This window comes from Gymnoscopelus microlampas, assembly GCF_963454915.1.
Source record: "Gymnoscopelus microlampas genome assembly, chromosome: 6".
NCBI lineage: Eukaryota > Metazoa > Chordata > Actinopteri > Myctophiformes > Myctophidae > Gymnoscopelus > Gymnoscopelus microlampas.
In genome coordinates, this window is record NC_139943.1 from 30,399,474 (window position 1) to 30,425,953 (window position 26,480).

General features: G+C 42.2%; 1 protein-coding gene across 1 annotated transcript in view; it reads right to left on the reverse strand.

Moving 5' to 3' along the window:
* Window positions 1–26,480, reverse strand: part of abcc8 (ATP-binding cassette, sub-family C (CFTR/MRP), member 8) — a gene marked incomplete at its 5' end in the record, with an annotated part of 72,372 nt that overhangs the window by 8,771 nt on the left and 37,121 nt on the right. Inside the window, 18 exons of the mRNA XM_084059993.1 lie at window positions 200–308; window positions 989–1,067; window positions 1,919–2,049; window positions 2,899–3,019; window positions 3,196–3,309; window positions 4,287–4,389; window positions 5,083–5,175; window positions 6,152–6,379; window positions 7,011–7,177; window positions 9,610–9,863; window positions 14,784–14,880; window positions 15,405–15,530; window positions 15,926–16,063; window positions 17,847–17,927; window positions 18,315–18,399; window positions 20,120–20,218; window positions 21,091–21,129; window positions 22,319–22,351. Coding sequence (XP_083916119.1) covers window positions 200–308; window positions 989–1,067; window positions 1,919–2,049; window positions 2,899–3,019; window positions 3,196–3,309; window positions 4,287–4,389; window positions 5,083–5,175; window positions 6,152–6,379; window positions 7,011–7,177; window positions 9,610–9,863; window positions 14,784–14,880; window positions 15,405–15,530; window positions 15,926–16,063; window positions 17,847–17,927; window positions 18,315–18,399; window positions 20,120–20,218; window positions 21,091–21,129; window positions 22,319–22,351 — 2,097 coding nt within the window. The remainder of the gene's footprint in view (window positions 1–199; window positions 309–988; window positions 1,068–1,918; window positions 2,050–2,898; window positions 3,020–3,195; window positions 3,310–4,286; window positions 4,390–5,082; window positions 5,176–6,151; window positions 6,380–7,010; window positions 7,178–9,609; window positions 9,864–14,783; window positions 14,881–15,404; window positions 15,531–15,925; window positions 16,064–17,846; window positions 17,928–18,314; window positions 18,400–20,119; window positions 20,219–21,090; window positions 21,130–22,318; window positions 22,352–26,480) is intronic.

Consider the following 26,480-nt stretch of genomic DNA (forward strand, 5'->3'; position numbering starts at 1 on the left):
CTACCGATGACGTCACTGCTAGGCAGGTTTCTGAGCTGTTCACAGTTCTCCTCTGAGACAGACCAAGTAGATAATATGGTACCATATAATGAGCATTGGTGTGGACCAATTATATGAAGATAGGTTGAAAATAGGTGAAGTGGTCCTGTAATTTGTAATGAACAGTGAGACCAGCAGTACTGGCAGGGTGGCATCTTACCGGATGCTTCCACTGAACAGGATGGGATCCTGGAGGATGATGGAGAACCGAGAGCGGAGGGTCTGCAGAGGCAGCTGAGCGATGTCTATGTCATCTATAACGATCCTCCCTGGTTACAAGAAACAGTTCATCACATAGAACTGAATAAAACAACTTTTGTGCTATATTATAAAATATGTAAAATATGTATTCAGAAACCTTAAACTAGCGTTTGTTATAAAAGCTGCAATCCGGAACATAATGAATGAATACAATTGTATTTAAAGCAATCTGTATTATGTATCCAATGGTACCCAACCATATGGCCCATATGGGCAGGAGCCTATCTCCTGTTTCTGTAGTGTGAGGCAGCTTGATGTACATCCCCAAGCCATGATGTACAAGTACACCCCCTGGACAAGATGCTACTACGTCCCGCACAGGGACTTACAGTACCAACCCTTAATGTTGTGCCAATGTTGTGTTAGTGCCAAGCAGGGAGGCACTGGGTACCATTTTATAGTCTTTGGTATGACCCAGCTGGAGGATTGAACCCCGACCTCCCAATCTCAGGGTGGACACTCTAACCACAAGGCCACTGAGCTGGTATGATAGAATATTATGTCAATACAATACAACATCTGCAGTGATAGGAGGTGGTCTCACTATACTTTTTCAGTGTGAAATCTAGACCCTGCTATCGGGTAGGACACCTACTGTACTAGTTGACAAGTAGTACTGCCTGAAGCGGTTAAAAAGTTACGGACTGCAGCTTTAAACATCTTAAAAATAACAACCCTGACTATTTACCTTCAAACATGTCCACCATGCGGAAAAATGCCAGGGAGAAAGAGGATTTGCCACTGCCTGTTCTGCCACAGATTCCCACCTGGGTACAAACACAGTCTCAGCCAAGATCGTTCTATCATATAGAATCATACTATAAATAATATACAATTTTATACCAGTAAAGCACTTTGTGACTCAACTATTATTTTATTTTCAATGCATGAATTTATTTTTAGTATTTTGGTAAAGATCTTGAACTTGAACTTTAAACATGGAGATTGCTCTGCACGAAGAGGGATCAGTTTAATGTCTGACTGTTCCATTGATTCAATTGAGTGAGAGAGAATCCTGAGCAGGAACAGAGATATCCGACTTTCATATTTCCTGTAAACTCTTTACAGAAACCAGAACTTTTACCATTTTGAATTGATCTAATAGAGTCCATTTCTGCAGGAAACAACTCAGAGGTTTGGGCCTCACAACTCAGAGGTTTGGACCTCTGAGGTTGGGCCTCACAACTCAGAGGTTGCTAACTTTGGTTCAGGTAAAAATCAATCAGTGCCTGTTTTTTCAGTAATACAAGAAGATTTGATAGATACATCAATCAAGGTATGCCCCAAATGTACCCCATTTATCATTCTTTAGAATTTGATTTATTAGAAGAACAAAAACGAACCCTCCTGCAGCTGCATAAATTCCTACAGCACTTCCCCTTGTCATATGAGCATGTATGTACAGTATGTCGTCTCTGTAGGGTGGAAAACTCATACGTCCAAAACTGTTACTTTTCAGGATTCCAATTCAGAAATAGCGAAAGTAGCAGATCTATAAGGTCAAAACGCGCCGCTTCACGCCACGTTTCGAGCTTGTAGATCTGCTACTTTTGATGCTTGTGTGTGATCAAAAAGTTAAAACACGGAGATAGTTGTGCATTTCGCTACAGTACTGTACCTTCTGCCCTGGGCTGATGTGTGCATTGACATTCTTGAGGACAGGTTTCAGTGTGGTATCGTAACGGACACTCAGGTTCTGGATCTGGATTTCTCCCTGCTGGGGCCAGCCATCAGGGACCTGGGACGCAGCTGGACAGACAGGCAGACAGACAGACAGACAGACAGACAGACAGACAGACAGACAGACAGACAGACAGACAGACAGACAAGAAAATGCAACAGCTGAAATCTGATGAGGTCTGTGTCTGTGGCTGCAACACAGTTCTTATTAATGAGGATGAGGGAATGCCTGATTTAGACTTTGTTGTGTGAGTATTAAATCAATCATATGGATTCTTAATTATCCAATTAGGAGCGAGTCTGTTTACTGTATATGGATCATTTATCATTTCTGCTCTGTACTCATGAGCAGCCTAATGAGTATACATTTCTTTCATTCCAAAAGGTTTGTCGAGGACAGCATCTTGTGTTTTGAAACATTGAGCAATCAAAGTTTGGTTAACTGTATCCACATAACCTCAGAGATAAGATGCTGTGTCTTCTGTAATATATACGTAGACATTTCTTTGCATCGTGTTGTTGTGGTCTCTGAGAATTACAGCTTGTTCCAGGTTAGATTGGTCATTAAGAGCTCTCGATTAATTCATGACATGATTAATGGTACCACATTTGGAATGTTCACTTCGAACATTGCAAAGAGGGGACATAAAAGACTATGCTAACTGAAAATTAGCTCACATGAGATAAAAAAAACGAAAACACCAAATGGCTCTGCTGGTCAGCAGAAGGACTCTCCAGTTCAGCTGTCAAATGATATATTTAGATTAACTCTCACACATATTGAATTTAACCATTAGAGGGCAGGAAATTGCTTCGTTGACCTCAGATGGTTGCTCGGGGCAATCTAATCGTGCAGCTGCTACCAATGTGAAAGATGGTTTAATATAAGGTGAAACCGTACACGATGGCAGTACTCACTGAGCAACCCCTCGTAGTTCTCTGCTTCGGTCTTAAGCAGGCCGTTGATCCTCCGGACTGAACCGAGCTGCACCTCCATGTCTGCCAGATTCCGCACCATCCAGTTCATGTAGTTGGAGACCTGATACACAGAGGTCGCGTTAACTTGGTGGGCTTTGAAAGGCAGGCTGGGTAGATGTCAGTATGGGACCCCAGGGGCATGCAGAGACAACGGCAATGCATCCTCAAATGGGCCACTTTACAAAATCAAATTAAAAGGTGTGATGCCCGAGTTATAGCGACAAATAGGTCTCTTACCATGAGTGCATAAGTCAGGCCCAGCCCCACCAGGCCAGTGGACAAGTGGTTGGTCAGGGCGTTGGTGATGGAGGCGACCGCTGCTACTAAAACCACACACGCTCCTATGTACTCCTAGGGGGAAAGAGAGAAAGAGAGGAGCACATGGGCATTGAGAGGAGTAAGAGAGACAAACGTGTCTTGATATGCAATCATTTATAATTCATATAACTACAAATACTACATTAATATTACTGTAAACAATATGAGACAATATCATTAAAACAATCCAGCTATGGAGATGAATTCAAATATATGGAGGACATCTTCAGACAAAACAATATCCCGGGAGTTCATTTAAGTCTAAGGGTGTAAAAATGTACCCGTAAGAGTTAAATGAACGCTCCAGAATTTGCGGTGTAGTGAGCATAATGCGGGAGGAGTGAAATATGTAAGATGCAAGCAGCACATATAGTATGGCCTATACAATACAGAATATTGTCCATACACTAACAAGGATGGTTACTACTACAGCATGGGCACAGTGAGTCTCGAATGCCATGAAAAGAATGATGTAATTCTCAGAATGCCCACAGAGAGAGTAGTTGCTGGAAAAGGAAAAGCACCGTGAAACACCACAGGTTAAAGTTTATACAGAAATAATACATACACTTTTAAAAAGTTATGGAATATAATTATTGCTTTAGCCCCAACAAATGTGTATGATTGTGAAATAATATTTTGAATACATTTTCTCGGACAGTCAATTGATAGATTAATGGTTTGCTTCCCTCTGTATGACTTATTTGCCTCTGTATGAAATAGCCTGGAATGCCTTGATGAGGAGTGTGGAAATCTGACATGGGAGATGACCTCAAGTGGCAGCTATTCGTGGCTACAGAGGAGTCAGTACTGCTGTGCGGGGCCGAGACATGGACATTCACAGTACAGCAGGAAAAGGCCCTTGATGGCTCTACACAAGAATGCTACGAATGGCACATGATGTCACATGGGCGGACCACTTCAGAAACGTGGTTGCTGCCTTTTCTGGCTTATAGAGGTGTTATAAACTTTGTTGTCTACTGTTCCATTAACAGAAGCGAGGCCATTACCATGCGGACTTCCAGCCAGCGATTGGCTGCCGTGAGGAATAGCGAGGCGATGTTGTTGGCGTCAGTGTACTCCAGTAACCTCTTCCTGAACCTGGGCTCGTACCTGCAGACAAAGACAAAGAGTCACACAAAAGGGGCTGAATATATCTTATCGGAATCCCCATGTGGAAACGTTATCTCTAATTTAAAAGGACTCAGGTTTAGTAAAGCTGAATCGGAAATACTGTACTGTTCTTGTAGTTCCAATTATGTCAGTAACTACTAGACACAGACTTGTGGCCCATTTTGTGACCCAGTTTCCTGACATGGGTCCTTCCCTAGGATCAAAATGTTTTTTTTTAGACATTTTAAAGTATTTTATTAAACCATTGTCTAATGCATTGGTTCTCAAAGTGGGGTCCGGGGACCCTCAGGGGTCCTTGGGTGTGTTCTAGGGGGTCCCCAGCAAAATGTGTTAATATAGCATCACAATAATTTTAACCACTTTAACCTTTTATACTTTGGCTATTCAAAAATAGCAGATATACAAGCTCATAGCGTGGCAACAAGTGCCAAGCTATGAGCTTGTAGATCTGCTATTTTTGAAAAATTGAAACATTTTGAATGTATATAGTTTTTAAAGCGAACACTTGTAACTCAAATCTTTGCTTCTGGGAGTCCCTGAAACTAAATATTTTGAGATGGGGGTCCGCGGCCAAATACATATTATTTTGGGGGACCTTGACATGAAAAAGTTTGAGAACCGCTGGACTGGTCTAGTGAACCATTTGGGGTGTCAGAGTGAGAAGGTGCTCACCTGAAGGCCCTGATGGTAGTGAGCCCCTCCACTGTCTCAGAGAAGTGGGACAACAGAGGGAGCTGGGTGCTGTCCTCCAGCTGCTGCAGGTCCCTGATCCAGGGAACAAAAACAGGGTTTGATTTAGTTGCTGACACATAGATAATTAGTAAAAAAAAAAGGAAAAAAAGCGGAGAGGGGGGTATTTTCTTAATAACTTTTTATCCTTTTAAATTTCCCCATAGGACAAATACCTAACATCAATTATTTCATTAAAACCGATTTAAAAAAAAAACAATCTTTCACTTTAAAACAGTTCTGGGTCATTTTAACATCTGCTCTGGCATGTCTGTGTGCACCTCAGACAGTCAAACTGTTTTTAAGTTGCTTGATTCAATATTTAGATATTCATTTGATCAGACTTGCCCCCTTCCTATATAAACCCATTATAACTTCAAACTCCATTGTTTTCACTGAAAACAAGTGTCCCTGGTTCTGGTGACAGCTATTGTTCTAATGCAAGAGGGGGCCGTGTTTTTTCAATTAATTTGATTATAATTATTATCATTTTAATTCATTATAAAACAACAAAATATCACTGACAATGTCAGCTACCAGAACCAAGGACGTGTGTTTTCAGTGAATCTAACATGGAGTTTGAAGTTCCAAAGGGTTTATATAGGAAGGGGGGCGTGTATGATAAAATGAATATAATCTAGATATTGAATCAAGCAACTTAAAAACTGTCTGGGGTGAACACAAAGGCCAGAGTAGACTTTAAAATGACCCCAGAACTGTCTTAAAGTGACATTACCCCTTTAACTGTTGCACCCCTACATCTATCCATCCATCCATCCATCATGGTGTGAGACTAATCACTCAGTCTCAGCACCACTGCCGTAACCATGTAGTGTTGTTAGTAGGAATGAACACTGAAGCACCCGGGAGGAAGTGGACAAAGAAAGGGGAGGAGCCACACCGAGTTCCTGTTTCTACATAAAAAAGGAGGTGGTGCCCCCACAGGCAAAAACAAAGGGGGAAAAAATATCTTTTTTTACCGAATGGGTTCCCAGATTGGTGTCAGACTGACCTGGAGGCGAGGCGGAAGTACTTCTGAATGAAGTAGCATGCGACGGCCAGGGGCAGCAGGGCGATGAGGAAGACGGGGGTGACGTAGCAGATGACCCCCAGGGCGGACACACACAGCAGGGTGGAGCGCATCAGACACTCCAGTGTGGCCGGGATGTGCTGGTCGATGGTGTTGGTGTCTGTGGAGAACCGGTTGAGGATGCTGCCCAGAGGAGTGGTCTCAAACAGCCTGCAGGGACCGCCGCAAATACAGCACAGAGATCAATCAGCCATTTCATTACCAAAGATACAGAACAGCGCGTTGTAATGTCAATAATTTGGAAATTGCACTTTCATGGTCAAAGCCAACGTTAAATATTTTTATGTTTTTTGTGGTCTCATGGTGAGTGAGTGAGTGAGTGAGTGAGTGAGTGAGTGAGTGAGTGAGTGAGTGAGTGAGTGAGTGAGTGAATGAGTGAGTGAGTGAGTGAGTGAGTGAGTGAGTGAGTGAGTGAGTGAGTGAGTGAGTGAGTGAGTGAGTGAGTGAGTGAATGAGTGAGTGAGTGAGTGAGTGAGTGAGTGAGTGAGTGAGTGAATGAGTGAGTGAGTGAGTGAGTGAATGAGTGAGTGAGTGAGTGAGTGAGTGAGTGAGTGAATGAGTGAGTGAGTGAGTGAGTGAGTGAGTGAGTGAGTGAGTGAGTGCGTTTGGTCTCCTGGGTATCATCTGAGGCAGACAGATGGCTTTCTGGGTAATGGGGTGAGTAAAAAGTGTTTACTGTGTTTTATCCCAATCCTTCCAGTTATAGTATTTTTAACGGGTGTTCAACACAGAGAGCGTACACTTGTGACCAATGGGTCCCTTTTGTCACATGTGTGCGTACCTCATGGGTGCCAGTATGATCTTGTTGAGGAGTTTGTGGTGCAGCTGCTTGGCCACGTTGAGGCCCGTCCACTCCACAGCCACGGAGGTGGCCAGACACAGAATGATGCCCAGACAACACAGCACACTGAACACTGAGAGGTAGAACGAATGGTTGAAATCACACACCTGTGAAGGAGACAAAAGTGTTTTACACTGTAGGGCTAGCACTGTGAGTGTGTGTGTGTGTGTGTGTGTGTGTGTGTGTGTGTGTGTGTGTGTGTGTGTGTGTGTGTGTGTGTGTGTGTGTGTGTGTGTGTGTGTGTGTGTGTGTGTGTGTGTGTGTGTGTGTGTGTGTGTGTGTGTGTATTTCATCATTTCATGTCTGTACCTCCATCTTTTGCAAAATGTTAAACTGGTTGGTTAAGAGGTTGGTCTCAGACTTAACCAACCAGTTAGAAATGTTGTAAATGTGTAATTCAAGTAATTTTACAATTGTGGCCCCCTGCCTAATCTAGTTGTGTACACTGTCAGCATCAAGCGAACAGTGAGGGTTTCACTGTGTACCATCTCTGTTAAGTGGTGGTTGTGTGCTGAGGGTTGTGTTTTTGATAGAGCGACAGAGCTTTGAGTGGACTCACATGCTGTGTGTCTACAATGGAGGTGATTAGATACTGTATGCTGGACAAAGAGACACTGGCAACAAGTAACACTTTATCTAGAGACTTACAGTGTGTGTGTGTGTGTGTGTGTGTGTGTGTGTGTGTGTGTGTGTGTGTGTGTGTGTGTGTGTGTGTGTGTGTGTGTGTGTGTGTGTGTGTGTGTGTGTGTGTGTGTGTGTGTGTGTGTGTGTGTGTGTGTGTGTGTGTGTGTGTGAGAGAGAGAGAAAGAAAGAAGGAGAAAGTGGTGTAAAATAAACAATTATGGTGTACACATTAGAGAATTCAGTGTCCTCAACCCTAGTTGGCCTATAGCCTCCATATGACTACTTTGTGACCACATTTAGTTCAGAGCACGCATGCACATGCACGCACGCACACAACCAAAGACGACTATTAATAATGCGACAGCTTCACTCACGCTGCAACCTGATAGCCTGCCAACAGCTGCTGTGGCCCTAATGTGTGAACGAACCAACCCTTGTGGTGCTTAGATACCACGTCTGTACTGTATCTGCATGTTTGTGCACGTGTGTAAAAGAAAATCCTGTGTATGTGTATTTTTCTTTTTTTAGATAGCATGGTGTTTAGACAGATGCTAGGTTTAATGTTTACCTATCCTGGTTACTTTATAGCAAAGTTCTCAAAGTGGGGTCCGGGTACCCCCAGGGGTCCTTGGGGGGGTTCCAGGGGGTCCCCAGCTAAATGTGTTAAAACAGCATCATTTTAACTACTAACTACATAATCATTTTAACTACTCTATCCATGCTTTTTTTGAAAAATGTGGAAAGTGTTTGAAATGTTTTGAATAATTTTGAGGCTACAGTGCCTCAAAATTAAATACTTAAAAATAATTAAATAATTAAAAAAAAAAATACTGTACCCGGTTCAGTTTCCCGTAGCTTTTTGTGAGCAATCAAACAAAGCCATGGGAAAATGAAACGGAACAGGAAATGGGTAATGCCTAAATTGTAAAATGGAAAGTTCTCTCATGAAGATGAGCTAAAGACTAATATATAATACTATTGTTATACATGGAGTATAATTGATAATGGGTTGCTACTAGACCTGCTTGACAAATCAGTGCAAAAATAAAAAAAACACTAAGAGCGGTTTGTGGGACTTACTTCTAAAATCTACTGTCATTTTAATGTCAGCAATACGCCTCTCAGGAAGCATTAGCTTTTTATTGTTGTTTAACAGTATTTTATAGCATAGTGAACCACATGTGCTGTAGGCACTTTCCCTTCACACCCATTCACAAGATTCCAGATTCCACAGAAATAGCTTTTCCATTTTGACACACATTCTGTACATCCCTGCATCTCTGCAGAGACACTGCAGATGAAGCATGAAGAGACATCTAATGCAGGTGCTCAGGGGCATCTCAGTGCCCCATCTGGACGCTAGTGAAGCAGCTTCTGGGTCAACTCTTCTACATAAAGACTTAAAAGAACCATTAAAGAAGCCCATCACTCTGAAATGGACATTCCTAACATCACTTTGGGCATTCATTATAACAGATGTGAGGAACAGATGCCTTCAAAGGGTACATCTTGCTACAACTCACAACAGCAGCTGCAATGTTAACGACATACAGCATCTGAACAAAACCACATGGTGTCTTTATAGTATACAGTACATACGTTATATTATGTGTTTTATATTCCTGCTAAGTGACTGTGATATAAGTGGGGAAATATATTTTGAGTGTTCAAATACATATTTTTTTACTTTTATTGCAGGGGTTTGCTGGATGATGGGTTGAGTTAACCACTTAAACCCCAGCATTCATATTGTGCAGCGTGTCGACGCGTTGTGAGCTTGTCGATCGGCTATTTTCAGCGAAAGCTTTCGCCATAATAACAGAAAACAGAAAAGACAATAGTATAGAGCCCTGAGGGACTCCTCCGGTCAACCATATAGGGTTTATGTGGTAAAAAGAAAATCCCACTAACCCACCTGACCGACAGTACAGTTCCGCGCTGTGGCGTTGGTCATCTTGGCAGTGATGACATGTGACGTCCAGTAGGCCAGCCAGTAGTCGATGGCCACCATGAGGGAATGTTTGAAGAGCTGCGACAGGAGGAGCGCGGTGAGCACCAGGACGCCGGCGGAGGACAGGTAGGTGCCGCAGGACGACCAGGGGATGGTGGCGCGCTGCCGCATGGCCTGGGACATCCAATCATCGTCGTCGCTCTCCGTCACTGACTCCTCTGGGAAGAGGAACAGCGGCAGATTTGATAAAAGGTACTGCTGCAGACTTTGGTTTAGCTTTTTGGATAGATATGGGATTTTGTTGTGAGATGGTAAAATGGAGCTGTCAGGGGGTGCAATGACGGTACAGTACATGGTAGAGTGAGTCGGTTTCACCTGCTTCATCAAGTAGGTTCTAGTCATCTTTGACGTACTATATTGTTGCCATCAGGCAGAAACCTCTTATCTCCATATTCTAACTTTTTGTGTTTTTTTCGTAAATGAATGCCCTACTTGATCATACTACAGCGTCACACAAAAGTATCAAAAGTAGCAGCTCGAAACGCGGCGTAAAGCGGCACGTTTTGAGCTTGTAGATCTGCTATTTTTTCATTTGAATCCTGAAAAGTAACAGTTTTGGACATACTGTATGAGGTTTCCAGCCGACAGAGACGATATAATGCCTCAGTTCTATGGTAGGAACATTATACACTAAGGACCATACCAGCATTTGGGAGATGTTTGCTCATTTAATACATTGCGGCAGAAACCAGCTAACTCCATTTTGACGCTTTTGCATTTTTTTTCCATAAATCAGGGCCATTGAACAACCTTTACGTCTGTGTGTGTTGGTAAAAAAAAAATGAACCAATGAAAAGCATTAAAAAGCGCTTCTGACAAACCAGCTAACTCCATTGGATACTCAAATTTTCTGCTAAACCAGCGAAGTCCACCGGAGTTAGCTGGTATAGCCAAAGATTTTTAATAGCAAGATACGCAATCTCCGGTTTACTTCCCGTTTCTGCGTGACGTAGGTGGACACCTCTTTAGGAGACAGGAAGCAAGTTGGAGTCTATTGATTCCAATGGAAGAGTCAACGTGAACACAGCTTCTGAACCATTCCTTAGCTCCATGGATACTGAACTAAATATTGGACCCAATCATCACAAGCCACACAATATGTACAATATTTTCATACTAAAATGGCTTTTTTTAGAGACACAAATTAGGAGAAAATCTACTTTGTTATCGACCTTTCTCTATCCCATCAACACACTCTCACGAGATTTGGGGAGATATCTGAAGAGTCCATCTGCAGTCTGACGGACGAGACATAGAGGGCTCTGTCCCTTATTTTTTAACTCTATGCTCTGTCCCTATAAGATGTTCTAAAAACTGATTAACTGAGATTATATATGTGAATATAGTACGTGAAAATCATTATGGACATATTGAAAATTAAATAAATTGTGTGTTCCAATGCTCAATAATATAATGTTCCATTATTAACTGTCTTGGTTGATGGGGTATGATTTGGGAATCATAACATTTTGCTAAACATAACATTCATGCTAATTTTCTAAACATACTATGGTCTATAGTGGTAAAATATATACCTTATAAATAAGGGCCTTTTATTTATAAGGTATATATACTATTATATATATATATTTATGATTATAGTTATGAATATATATATATATATATATATATATATATATATATATATATATATATATATATATATATATATATATATATATATGGTTAACATTGAGCAGAAACAGGAGCACATCTAGTATAAGACTGAATAATGTGTGTTTGTAGTGGCAATTTCATAGGTTTCTTAAAAGCATCTTTGCCAATAACAGTTTGCTTTCAAACATGTAAAGCATTTATTTTCTTTAATGAAGAAAATACGCAAATACACATCCGCATGACGTTGTCAGCCAGGGAGAGGGGAGGGGGAGGGTGGTGGGGTGGTTGGGGGAGAAGACAACCATGCCTACTTAGGAGACCATTTGTAGGATTTGTGTACTACTTCGCCTCTAGTGGCTCCAATGGAGAATGCGTATCTTCTTATATTAACAATCTTTGGTATAGCTGACTCCAGGCTCCACCCCCTTTTGACCTCCAACCTCATTGTGAGCTTGGAGGTCCATTCAGCTGTTCTTATCAATGATGAACAAAACCTCCTAACTCCACTTTTTTTCATTTTCTGAAAAATGAACATTTTGGAGTTACTGTAGCTGGCTCCTGCCGGACAGCAGAGATATTACACCCTGACTGATTTCACATGCATACGTTGGCCATAGATATGTTCTATCAGCAAAAAACTACCTGAGTCTGAGTGAGTCATATTTGGTTAAAGATGCTTGCCATTGGATGAACATACTGAGTGTTTCTTCATGCATGTATAAAGTTTTGTGAGGAGTGATCCCCAGTGGTGGACAAAGTACTCAACCCCAGTACTTGAGTAGTATACTGTAGATACTCCTGGTCACATAATACGCAACTAGTAAATAGTAAATGGTGCATTTATATAGCGCTTTTATCCAAAGCGCTTTACATAGATTGTGCATTACATTCACCCATTCATACACCGATGGCGGAGGAAACCATACAAGGCACCAACCTGCTCATCGGGAGCAATTAGGCGTTCAGTGTCTTGCTCAAGGACACTTCGACACTAACTCTGGGGGAGCCCGGGATCGAACTGGCCGCTCTACCGGCTATTTTACCCCTGAGCCACTGCCGCCCCACTAGCCCCCCACTAGCCCCAACTACAAGTGAAAGTTGCTTGAGAAGTAGGCAACAATTTACAAAATATCAATTTAATATCAATGCATTGCTGTATTAAAATGTTGACATTTCTTTTGACAGAAATATCAATAATGCTAAAAAGAGCAGACCTACAAGCTCACAGCGCTTAGCATTTTGTGAGCTTGTAGATCTGATATTTTCACTATATTTGACTTAAGTGGTTAATTCCAAATGTGCTTTTTCCCTTTTTCCCGTCAGAAGTACATTTGTCTTAAAAACTACAAATACTCAAGTAAAGTACAGATGCTCAAAAATGTAATACTCAAGTAAATGTACTTCGTTACTGTCCACCATTGTACTTTTGTGATGAGTTGGTGATCCCCCAAAAAAGCCATTTCTATTTTTTATATCAAACCATGGGTGTTTTGGACACCCACTTTCATGGGTGTCCAAAACACAATCATCCAGAGGAATATTAGTCTCAACCAGGGTTTCATACTCGCTGCAGGGAGATGCTGAAGCAAGTTAAAAAGCTTTTTAGACATGTTAATCTTAAATAACAAAGATAACCCTGCTGAGCACTGGTAATTCACTCCCAGCATGGGAGTGTATTAAGTCTATGATTGGCATGCAGTCTGATAAAATGTCTAATTTCCCTTGCCATTAAGACTGACTGAACTTGCTAAAACCTGATTTATACTTAAAATAGCAGATCTACAAGCTCATAGATCTGCTATTTTCACTACTTTTGTGCGACACTCTTGTATGATGAGGTAGGGCATTCATTTCCAAAAAAAATACGATCCAAAGGGAAGCACGCACAAGCACAAATCCCAATAAAAATGTACACTGTTGAAGCTCCCAGTAGAAAATGTATTAAGCTTGACAACCTTTCAACCAACATCAGACCCCATGAAGACCCGCTTGGGTTGAACCGTTGTCAAGCCAAATAGATTTTCTACTGGGAGCTAAGACACAGTGTGCTGACTTCCCTTCCTTCGACATAATGCAGGACAGCACATCATGCAGCAATCTTCAGTACATGTCACTGCATGTGGGTGTCTGGGGGAGGGGGGGAGTGAAGACAGGAGGAAATGGGACAGTGGTGACTTGCATGTCTATAATGAATACTATTCATGCTAGTGATGACTTAAAGGAACACATCGGTGGTCTGGCTTGTTTATCCCATTGACTGATGGATCACTATAGTTTTTTTTTTATGAATTAATTTATGCTGGCCATTTCCCAGAGCAAACCATTATATTATTATTATTTTTCAGATCAACTTCCTCAAAAATCAATCAAACTTCCCTTGTGTGAAATGGCTTCTTTTTTTTTTTAAAGAGAGTATTGCCAACTGTATTGCTACAGTATTTTAGCTACAGTACTTACAAAAAAGAATAATAATGATACATTTCTTTTGAAAATGTTTTACATTTTGGGTTAGGGTTAAATGACATACCCAAGATAGGAACACCAGGTTGAAGGTGGTTAAACCGGCATAATAATCGTATGCATTGAATTGAAATTTGAATTGAAATGAATGTGTTTTTGTATGAAATATGCATTTATATATTTTCCTATCGTTTCCAATTGGCCCCGATTCTACGTGGAAATGGAGGGTGGAAATGAGGGCGTAATGATGAACTGAGACAGCAGCCTAACAACAGATGGAGAGGACTGGCATGTGATGTTAGCATATGGTGGGAGGAGCCCGCATGGCATAGCATGGTTGGTTGCAGCGGCACGATGCCACAGTAGTAAAACTAGCCAGCGTTAAAACCATGCATTCTGGGCCACACCTGCCAGATCCCATATGATCGCCGTAGAGGCTGCTGGAGCCATCTCACCTTTCCACCCAGGGTTGTCACCAGCACACCGGAGACAACACAGAACACGTATAAAGATATCGTTGCTGTCGGGCAGAAACCTTATCTCCATATTCAAACTTTTTGAGTTTTTTCAAAAATGAATGCCCTTCCTGATCATACTACAGCGTCACACAAAAGCATCAAAAGTAGCAGATCCACAAGCTCGAAACACGGCACAAAGCGAAGCGTTTTGAGCTTGACGATCTGCTACTTTTGGTATTTTTGAATTTGAATCCTGAAAAGTAACTGTTTTGGACAAAAGGTTTCCACCCGACAGAGACAATATGCAGACACCGCACCTTAGCACCTCTCCACAGCACACACTCACAGCAGAGAGACACAGAGAGAAAGGTTCACACTGGATTATTGTATTGTGTGCATTCTGCAAACACTCACAGCCATACCCATGTGTGCACACACGCGCGCACACACGCGCACGCACGCACGCGCACGCACGCACGCGCATCCCTGACAGTTCACTTCAGCTATAATAAGGGTGCTGTGTTGTGACTTGTGACCTCTCACCTTCCTCATCCTCCTCTGTCTTGAATGATTCTTTAGAGTACATGGCCCGACGGAGGTTCTTCCTCTCCAGGTCCGCCATGCTCTCTTCCACTTTCTCCTGCAACAAGAAACACACAGTTTAAGAGTAATTCAGACCGCAGTGATTTTTCTCTGCAATGTTCAAATGATGAATTTATGCTCCGTCAGACGATGGTGTCGAGCGCCGAATATAGCAGACCTATACGAGCTCACAACGCGCCACGGATGCAGCGCTTTGTGAGCTTGTAGGTCGGTTATTTTCAGCACACATCAGCGTTGTGCGACTTGACTTGAAGTACGGATTTTGCTTAAACTGTTTGGTGGCAAATCTTTGGTGTAAACTAGGCTTTACTGCAATACTCCAAACAATATTCTAACTGGTGTGTGTATCATCCCTGTGGGGAAGAAATCATGTATGTCCAAAACTGTTGAAACGGATAAAATATGGAGATATAAGGTTTCTGCCTGGCAGAAACAGTTTGCTGGTGCTCAATGCAAACAAGCCCAAATTAACGAACGAAAAGGAACGACCATTAATGGCTGTTATCGAAGTCATTAAAGGTTTGTGTTTGAGTTTAGATTTCCGGCCGTCTCTGTGGTCACCTTCTCGAAGTCCTTGTCCTGTCGGTGCATGAGGGTCTTCCACTGTTCAAAGAGCTCGGGCTCAGAGTTCTGAATGTCCTTCAGGGTCCCTTCAGTCTGGATGGAACCGTCTTTCATGGCAATGATCTGAAAACACAGGGAGAGAGGCTCACATGTACACAGTCTCACACGCAAACAAATACAACACAACCTCTTAAGAAGTGCATCCTCCTTTGTACAAAAGCAGACAAGCAGAAAATATCTCTGACATCATATTGCTGATTTCATGTTGATGATGTCAGTGTGGAAAACCATGTTTGAGTAATGCTGATGAGCGGATACATGCAGGATGGTGGATCTGAGATTATTAATTCACAAAATGCAAAATATATTCACAAAATGTATATAAATTCACTATTATGTGAAAAATATTACATATCAGGGGTGAAAACAATTTCCCCCTTGCCTTCGTCATGGCTAGTGGATCTGAGATCGACATGATAGCGACATGGTTGTACAAGGATGTATGAATGAGCTCTTACCCAATCTGCATGTGGAAGGTACTGGAGCTTGTGTGTGACCAGCACAACTGTCCTCTTCTCCTCTCTCAGCATTTTGTTGATGCCATCCTGCATCAAATGGTCACTTAGGTGAATGTCCAAGGCAGAGAACGGATCGTCCTGAACAAAGCAGAGGGACAAAAATGAAGAGAAAGAAAACAAAGATAAAAGATTAACTTGGGCATTGGCTTTTTTCAGTATTACTTCAGCCTAATATCACCTTAAGAATAAATTAAGTATTTGAGCGCGTCGTATTTAGCCGCCCGAGGGGGGGAAACAATCAAACTCTCCACTCTGAGCGCAGTTGAACTTCCAAGGGCTGACACAACATGATAACACTTAGTAGCGTCGTCGGTAACGTTCCGCAACGCGAACTGAGCTTCCGCCTGTGCAAACCAGGTCGCGGGAGAAGCTTCCCAAAACTCCGGTAATTTAACAGGAACGGCCGTCGCCATGGTTACGTGCTGTCACTGTCACTAGTAGAAACGTCTAGCAGACGAATGTCGGGGTCACCAATGTAGGAATTGCAAGAAGGAACGTACTGCAACTTCTCTCTTTGGGCACGCAGAACAACGTGTCCCCTTTATTTCACACACTCACTCATACTGACAACACAACAACACACACCTGTTCAGTATTGTCTCTAATCAGACCCCCCCCACTCTCTTAAAGAGCCCGTGGTGAATTATGCCCCAAGACAGTCACTACAAAAGCTCTTATGTCTCAGCAGGATTTGTCTTCGGTAGACTCGACTGCTGTAACAGTCTTTACAGGTCTCCCTAAAAAACAATCGATCTGACGGCTGCAGTTGATTCAGAACACTGCTGCTTAAGTCCTCACTATAAGACCAAGAAGGTGCATGGATCATATCACGCCAAATCTCAGATCTTTACACTGGCTCCCTGTCTGTCAGAGAATTGATTTCCAAATACTATTGCTGATTTATGGAGCACTGAATGGTTTAGGGCAGTGGTTCTCAACCTCAGAAAATACTTTAACTCCACTGTTCATTAATATCTTGCCACCATTATAGCTTGTTGTGATTTGTTGTGGTCGTGGACGCATCGCTGACACAAAGTCAACATAAACACGGCACTGACAACGTATTAATATAGGCCTACAGGAAAGCAAAACCATTTCCATGATATCATGGTAAAGTTATAAATAATTCATAGAAGTATTTCAATAGTAGGCTATTATATGTTTTTACATTATTTTATATCTCAGGGTTCACTTTTTTTCTTTTTTGGGGAGATTCCTCTGCGTACCACCAGATGGGGCCTCGGGTACCACACAGGTTGAGAACCACTGGTTTAGGGCCAAAATACATATCTGATCTGGTCTGAATCATATCTGATCATATCTAAATAAAGAATAAAGAATGATCTTGTGATACATCATGAACCATGCAGACCTCTGAGGCCATCTGGGACAGGTCTGCTTTCTGAACCCAGAATCGGAACTAGATGTGGAAGCAGCATTCAGTTTTCATGCACCACATAATTGGAACAAACTCCCAGAAAACTGCAGATCTTCTACAACTCTCAGTTCTTTTAAATACCTTTCTGTTGGCTGCTGCCCTTTCCTGTTTGTATTTTTGTATTTATTTGTTTATTAATTTCATGTGCTGTACTTATTTTTTTATTTTAGCTTATTCTTGTCATTTTATTCAAATGTCCTTTAATAATTTAAGTTTCTTCTGCACTTTGTCTTAAGGCTCTTCATGTTTTGTGTAAAGCACTATGAATTGCCGTGTAGTTATTGAAATGCGCTATACAAATAAACTTGCCTTGCCTTTTGTGGCAGAGCATAGTGAGTTGACATACTGTAATACAGCAGGATTTCACACAGTGTCACACTGAGACTATACCATACGTATAAGAAATTAGTCTGCACAACCTACCAGAAAGACCACATTGGTCTGCTGGTACAAGGCCCTGGCCACACTGATGCGCTGTTTCTGTCCACCTGAGAGAATGATACCCTGGAGAGGAAGAGGAGAGAGGGAGGAAGGTGGTCTGAATGTTCCTGACACATACTACTGGAGACTACTGCCTATCGATTGCATAACACATCCGCTAAGAGACGTACTGTTACTGTAACATGATTACAGTTACTGACGAGATACAGGCTGACCTTGTTCAGCCAGTGCGGCTGAACAAGGTCAGCCTGTATCTCGCCTGTATAGGCATTGTACTCTGCAAAGTCACAGTGTTACTCGTAGCTGAATGAGGCTTAGAGAGGACCACATGAATTCAAAGAGATACCTCAAATATCTCAACAAAAAAAACAAGGTTACTTACAATCCGTGTATGGTAAGGATGTCGCCGCGTAAACTAAACAAATGACAGGAGATACTGGTGGTACTAACCCGCTCTCCTATCTCTGTCTGGTCTCCTTGCGGAAGAATGTCGATGTCGGGTTGAAGGGAACAGGCATCGATGACAGCCATATACCTGGACGGTGAATACAAACAGTGCCAGAATACAGATCAGCTACTGTAGGTCAGGAAGTAGCAGACAGAAAGTAACTAAGCGCTTAGAAACTAGAAACGACAATGGCAGTTATGCACATTGGCTTACACTGTGCAGCGTCCAAATAGCTACAGTATCTATCTACTGAGCGAAGATGAGACTAATGTCCGGGGGGTGTTGGATATTTATACTAATCATACAGCATGATTCATAAAAAAAAGAAATCAATACACTGTGATGCTACACTGGAACAGAGACATGTACTGTGATGTAGTGCTTTGGAAATAAATCAAGCTCTATCTGCGGCTGTTATTTTGAACGATAGGGCCCTGGAGGTTCACATCCAGTGTGAACAGGTATACACTGAATAAATAAAGAGACTGATGTAGAGATAAAGGCACAACATATGGGGATGAGATCGAGAGGGGAAGGACAAGGGCAGCAGTCGTTAGACAAGATTCATTTTCTAACGATAATTTCTTCATGGCAGTACAGCAGTTATGAAACAAAATAGTTACAGAACGAAGATACAGCTAGGAGTAACAAAAATAATACTAATAATAATACTAAATATAATAATAAATGCTGGGGAAAAAAGGAAAAATCTTGCTTGGCTCTCAGCACTTTGACTGCCTGGGAAGTAGCTTGGTGACCCAGCAATAAAACATCTGTGCAGCAACAGCATCCCATTAAATGTGTGTGTTATTGCCAGTCCATTAGGTCCAGAAGGAACGCAGCCTGGATGCCACCGTCAACACCAGCAACAGACCCTTCAGCAACACCATTTGTTGTGAGGATGAGCTTGTGTGCGTGCGTGCGTGCGTGCACGTGTGCATGTGCCCAAGCAGGTTACAAACAGCATAATGGTGTCATGCTGCACAACGCCACTGACTGACAAGGTATCTAAATGTCACAACCTTTTCCCAGACCTCAAACTGTGCTCCAATTTTAAATGCTAATGACGCAAGTCGAGTTCGCTCATTCACGGTTCCAGTGCCCTGGCTTAATCTTAATCTTTGTGTCTTAGTGACACCGCAGCTGATTTGGGGATGGATCTTTAAATGAAACTACTGGTGATACAACATTACCTAGATGTATCCAAATAAACCTAGATGTATCAACCTAGATGTCTATACTACTGCTGTCTATACTTTTCACTCTTAAACACCTGGTAAGCTGCTAACACCCTCGAAACATTCACATTGACATTGCATACATGACATTGGGCTGTTTTTGCTTTCATCCTCCACACAGCTGACATGGCATGAGCATGAGTGTTTTCACTCACATGTTACACTGTGTGGCTACTACAATGTGACAGATGGCTACTTTGCATGTATGTGATGTTTCAAGCTACATTTGGCAGTGGATTATTGGATTATAACTGCTTTTTGGCTGGGACAGACAGACAGACAGACAGACTGATTGGTCAAGTTACAGCATTTGGTTGATTGACTTTGATACCGAGTACCGTACCGGGCATGGCAAAACTGTGGCTTTATAGCTTGAAATAGCACTGGCCTCAGATCTAAAGCACTTCTAAATTATATTGCTATTATTAATATCTCATATGAATCAGATGTTATCGGAATGCAGTGTCCAACAGCACATTCTCACCGAGGCACAGCTGTTCCATCAGCCAGAGCAGTTTAGCTGAATGAAAAGAAACAGTAGAATGGTTTTAGGATGGGGGGCATCTCACCTAGTTTTGATCAGTGGCATCTCAAAGGTGATGTTCTCCACCAGGGTGGCATTCAGCAGCCAGGGCTTCTGGGAAGCGTAGGCAACAGACCCCCTCTTCCTGTTAGGGGTGTCAGACAATGTTGTCCAAAAAAACATATCGTTGCTGTCAGGCAACCTTATATCTCCATATTTCATCTTCAAGTGTCACATCATGACGCATTGTGACCTTGTAGATCTACTATTTTTAGCTATTTTCGACATGCCCAACATTGGGAGGCCAGGTTGAAAGTGTCTGTGGGTTTTATAAATATTCAACCAATTAAAAGTATTAAGACGAGCTTGTAACAAAATAATAACTACATTGAATCCATTGGAACACAGGACAGGTTCCTTTTTCCATTTCTTAAAAAGTGATGGTTTTGTACATACAAGGTTTCCACCCGACAGCGACAATATACTGTATGATATCTCCATTCTGTGTACATGCACAAATACGCTGGATTTGATTGCTTGTTTTATGCATGACAGCAAAGCCATTGTTAAAGTCTTTCTGCATCAATTGGAGTCCCTGTCAACATATTCTCCCCCGATTGCTGTCCACCTACTGTAAATACTGATTATAGTGCTCATGCACTTCTTACCCCCAGATACCGCCAATGACGCACAAACAAGTGATACAGCCTATGTTTGACATGGGTCAGATGTTGAAAATGAGAGTGGTATATTTGTTAAATTGATACCCGTTGCGTAGTGCCTAATCTCACAGATAAGCATGGAATTGCTACTCTCTTGTGCTCTGTTGATATAACTGCAAAGTATCTGCACAGTGGCCATCTGGCATGAAGAGTGCTGTTTTGTGTGTGTGTGTGTGTGTGTGTGTGTGTGTGTGTGTGTGTGTGTGTGTGTGTGTGTGTGTGTGTGTGTGTGTGTGTGTGTGTGTGTGTGTGTGTGTGTGTGTGTGTGTGTGTGTGTGTGTGTGTGTGTGTTCACCTGATATCTCCTTCACCAGCTGCATCCTTGTCGGTGGGACTGCTCACTCACACACACACACACACACACACACACACACACACACACACACACACACACACACACACACACACACACACACACACACACACACACACACACACACACACACACACACACACACACACACACACAACGCGATTTATTAATTAGCAACTTAAACCATACATAGTTGACCAGGGTCCCCCCAGGCTCTATATTCAAGTACAGTACTCAAGTAAATGTACTTCGTTACTGCTCACCACTGCCTAAAAATAATACAACCCCTACAGTACCCCTCCAAAAAATGTGCCGATGGTGACATCAGCGTGAAGCCATGCAGACTGTGACGCACTGAGCCCCCTTAAGATCTGAGACCCACTGCTGGGACTGCTGACAGCGAGATTAGCATGTCAGCACACCAGGTGAGTGGCTATCATCTGACGCATGTGACACATGCCTGAGGCTGTGATGAATGACGATTAATGACAAACTAATGCCACATGTGGTTAACATTTACATAGTGTCACTTAGAAATGTGGAAACAGCGTGTTTGTTTGGTTGATCAAATCTAGGAACTGTTGACTGTACTGAGTTTGCTCAGTAGGACAAAGAGGTGACAGAGAATCTTTGAGAGTGGACTGGAATCTGGACAAAGTTATTGTGTGTGTGTGTGTGTGTGTGTGTGTGTGTGTGTGTGTGTGTGTGTGTGTGTGTGTGTGTGTGTGTGTGTGTGTGTGTGTGTGTGTGTGTGTGTGTGTGTGTGTGTGTGTGTGTGTGTGTGTGTGCATGTACTGTATGCATGTAATAACTGGCCAACTGATAGTAATTCACCGTAATATCACCACTGTTAGTGTAGAAGCTTGAGGTCAACATATAGACCACAGCATATTATAGGAATTGTCAATGAAGGTACAATTTTGTTTATTTACAACAGTAGCATCGGTCAACATTTCCACTACAGAATACATGCATACTGTAGCTTTCTGCATGTTCTTGTAATGCATGGCTTAAAATAAACACTCATGTCCTAGAATCTAACTCAAGGACATGTAACCACCCCAGTTAGGCTGAAGACGTCTTGTGTTTTTCTTCAAGGCCCAACTAAATGTCAGTTTAGTTGAATAAATCAAACTAAATGATTCATCTGTAACTGTCTGAGTTCATCTGTAGCTGTCAGAGCACTCAGTATTGTATTGTATGTACATACCTTTCATCCGCCTCACAGTCCAAGCTTGGCAGGCTGCAGAAAATAAAAGGGAGACATTTTAAATTACTTCAACTGTTCCTCCAAAATGTCCCCCAATTTAATCCCTGAGTTCATTTCACACAGAAGTTCAAATACTATTAAGAAGTGCACTGATTTCAAATAGGGCCTGAAAAAAGGGGGGAAAAGACCCCTCAACACACGCGCACACACACACACACACACACACACACACACACACACACACACACACACACACACACACACACACACACACACACACACACACACACACACACACACACACACACACACACACACACACACACACACACACACACACACACACACACACACGGCTGGGTTATCGTTTCTATTTGTCCAATCGTGGCTACAGTACTTTAGATAACTGATATATGGTCTGATCACCAGGGCCGATCACGCTAATACGTAGAAGTCATCAAATTCATTATCACCTCATTGGTTATTAATAACTTTGCACATGCACTGTAGAGCAGGGGTCTTCAACAGGGGGTCCCCTAGGGTCCCCTTAGAGATACTGCAGGGGGGCCGCCAAATCTATGTGTGATAGGAGCTTTATTTTTTTTTATTTACATTAACCACTTCTGCATCCCTATTCTGAGGGGAACATTAGCCAAAAATAGCAGATCTACAAGTGAGCTTGTAGATCGGGTATTTTCGGTTTGGTGTAGAGGGAAAAAAAGAGCAGACCAAGTACAGAGTGAAAGTTTACTAAGAATTGATCGTTTAAGTCGTTAAATGTCCTTAAATACACATTTAACATGAATCAAATATGTAGTGGGGGTCCCTGCTTCATCTCTCTCTCAGCTAAGCTTGGCCTGAAAAACGTTGAAGACACCTGCTGTAAAGGATGATATTTTTTACCATCTCATTGCTCAGTGAACCACCAAAGTATTAAGGTCCTCTTCAGGTCACAGAGGGCATTAAGGCCGTATCACAGGAGAGAATATTAGGCCCTAATGTCCTCTCCTGTTACACCAGGCTACACCAGGCATGAAATTGCTCCACTCCTTTCGCGGAGCGTATGCTGCGAGCCCGCGACCGTACGCTACCACTATAATCAATGGAACCCGGCTACACGAGCGAGCGCGAGAGCGGCACGCAGGTCCTGAAAACTGTCCTTACAACATTCCCTAATGATTGGAGAATGTTGTAAAATCGGCCAGTAGTGAAGTTTAAAAAGTTAGAAATGCTACAACAAACATTAAAGCCAAGCAAAATAAGATTACATCCTATAATAATTAAATTATAACATTTCTAAAACTGATTTTACTGCCCACTTAAAAGTGTTGTGATGAACAACAGACAAATAAGCACTTTTCTTCTCTTAGCTGTAAACAATATTTTGTGTACTATTTGCAATCCACTTGATACTTGCGAAGACAGTTCTTGATCAATAAACTAGACGCTAGAGAACATCTCCCCACTGCTAAGCATCTGCCACCCTGCGACTGAAAAATCTATAACTGGATACTGAATACAAATATCGTTATTGTCTGCCCCAAAGCAATTCCAGCCACTCGCCTACTTTACATGCCCCTAATTTACAGGAGGGAGGGGAAACAGGACTCCATTGTAAAAGCATGAGACTCACAATAAGGCTACTATACTAGTAGTACTCTAGTAGTACTCTAATAGTCTAGTACTCTAGTTTTATGTCCATTGTCTCCCTCCCCTGACAGTGAGAGGTAATTGCAATGATGTCCGAACTACAATAAAGATGGTGTCCAATCGCCATTTTTCTTACGATTAAGTATATTTAGAAATTGGGGTTCCTATATATTTGTTAACACATTGTGTGCCAAAAAAGGTCCGGACCGTTTTTGAGAATCCATGCGGGGGAGTGCCTGGCACCCGATGTGTTAAAATAAAATAATGGACACTACAGTCCGGGCACATAGTAAGGAAGGAAGAGAATGATTGGGTGAAGAAAATAATGTCGATTCACTTAGAGGGGACACGACCCACTGACCTGGCAGACGACCGTTTTGGCTGATATGCAAGCACTCGGCAGTCAGGAACGAGGCGCTTGTGCTGAGTTCTGCAAGCATCACTTTGGTGCCAAATTCCACACCCTTGAGTGTAATATTGTGATTATACAATAGTTACCATAAAAATAAAACATCATCAAAATGTATTCATATTGTGGGGCAATTCTCTCTCAAAATAACAACCCTTTTGCAAGTGGTATCTCTGTTTGCTTGGAAATACATGGGGTCTACCAGAGACAATAACCCCGCTTTTGATGTAGTCAGAAACGAGGTGTTTGTGCCGAGTTCTGCAAGCATCATTTTAGTGCCAATAATGATGGTAAAGCGCAACCTTGTTCAGTGTAATATTGCAGTTATACAACAGTTACCATCAAAATAAAACACATCATCAAAATGTATTCATATTGTGGGGCAATTCGCTCTCAAAATAACAACCCTTTTTGCAAGTATTATCTCTGTTTGCTTGGAAATACATGAGGCCTGACAGAGACAATAACCCTGGTTACTCAGCCAGCCCAGACCCATTGAGATGGCACTGTGCCAGCCAACTTGAACTGACATTGTGACTTCCAAAACTGAACAAATACCACACACAGAAACATAACTTCACTGGTTAGCTCAATCTCACTGTAATGAGATATTCAATGAAAAAGACAGATTTAGCTGCTACGTCTGCGGACTTCATATGCATTTTTAAACTGCTATTGCAAGCCTTGCACTTTGTCAAAGAGAGACTCCTGCCCAGCTGATGAGGAGTGGGGGAGCTTCTAGTACACAGTCAAATCCACTGAGGATTTTTTTGCATGGAAATCTGCACCGCTTTCATGTTCCAAACGCCATAATAAATGCAATTCAAGAGACCAAATACATCAATTTACGTTATGTTACAGTGTCATACATTAGTTATAGGAATGGATATACTGTGTTCGATGTTGACGGCATTTCGTCCTGACATGACATAGAATTTATCCCTGCACCAAACACATAAACACATGTAAGCTCCTGCCTCTGACAAAGCAATTACCTGAAGGTTTGGCCTAGCATTCTTCACACAGCCTGCACATGCAGAGATTAAACTGTCATCATAGTAATCTCAGGGATAAATTTACTTTGTTCACCTTTGAACCAACTGCATTCTGACGACAAAACAATTACAAGCAAGTGTACCAGTCTGTCCTGGTCGGTCCTGGTCTATCCTCTCCAGCCACATTTCCTTCAACCCCCCAGAAGCTGCAATTCTCCATTTTATCCAGCTGATGCCTTCTGACTTTCCCTCCTTTCCCGGTGACCTGACTGCCCCACCCATCTCCACACCGTTTCCACTCTTCTCATCAGCCCTGGAGTAACCTGATCATTCGCTATTAGGCACAGTGGCCATATTGGAAAGAAATTGGGCCGCTTCCTTACTTCCTTCACCAAGGTTTTATGGCACCTTTCCCTTTGTTGCTGACATCAATCATGTCAGACCATTACACACGGTGCAAAGTGGAAAACACTTGTCAATTCTACTTTTCTTTATTAACTCCTTTTCACCGCAGATTATCTAGGCCTAGCCGTGCATCAGTCTCATCCGACCCGGCATCCACATAAACAAGCGTGGGAGGAGTGTTCAGTCAGTGTGAATGACTGTTGGGAGCAAGCCTATGATAAAACAAAAAGCGCACACGCAGCAATGCATACTAATAGCCAATGCCCTGGCTGCCAGCTGATATTCTAATCTATACCAATGAAACGGGAGATTTACCGAGATATGTAAATATAAACCAATAACACATACACTGTAATCACTCTTTCAAAAGACCTCTCAAAAGGCCAGAGGATGCGCCGGACGGAGGACCGGCGCATCCTCCATCCGGCGCAAAAAAAAAAAAAACAGACGAATGGCCACCCTATCTGTATTTCATTTCCTATGTTTCTGGTCCTGTTAAAGCGAACATTTTAACTCAAATCTTTGCTTCTGGGGGATTCTACAAATGTCTTCTAAATCAGTTTTTTTTTTAAAGTATGTTGCTATAATATCAGTAGTTCTCAAACTTTTTTCATGTCAAGGACCCCCAAAATGATATGTATTTGGCCGCGGACCCCCATCTCAAAATATGTTACTCCCCAGAAGCAAAGATTTGAGTTAAAAA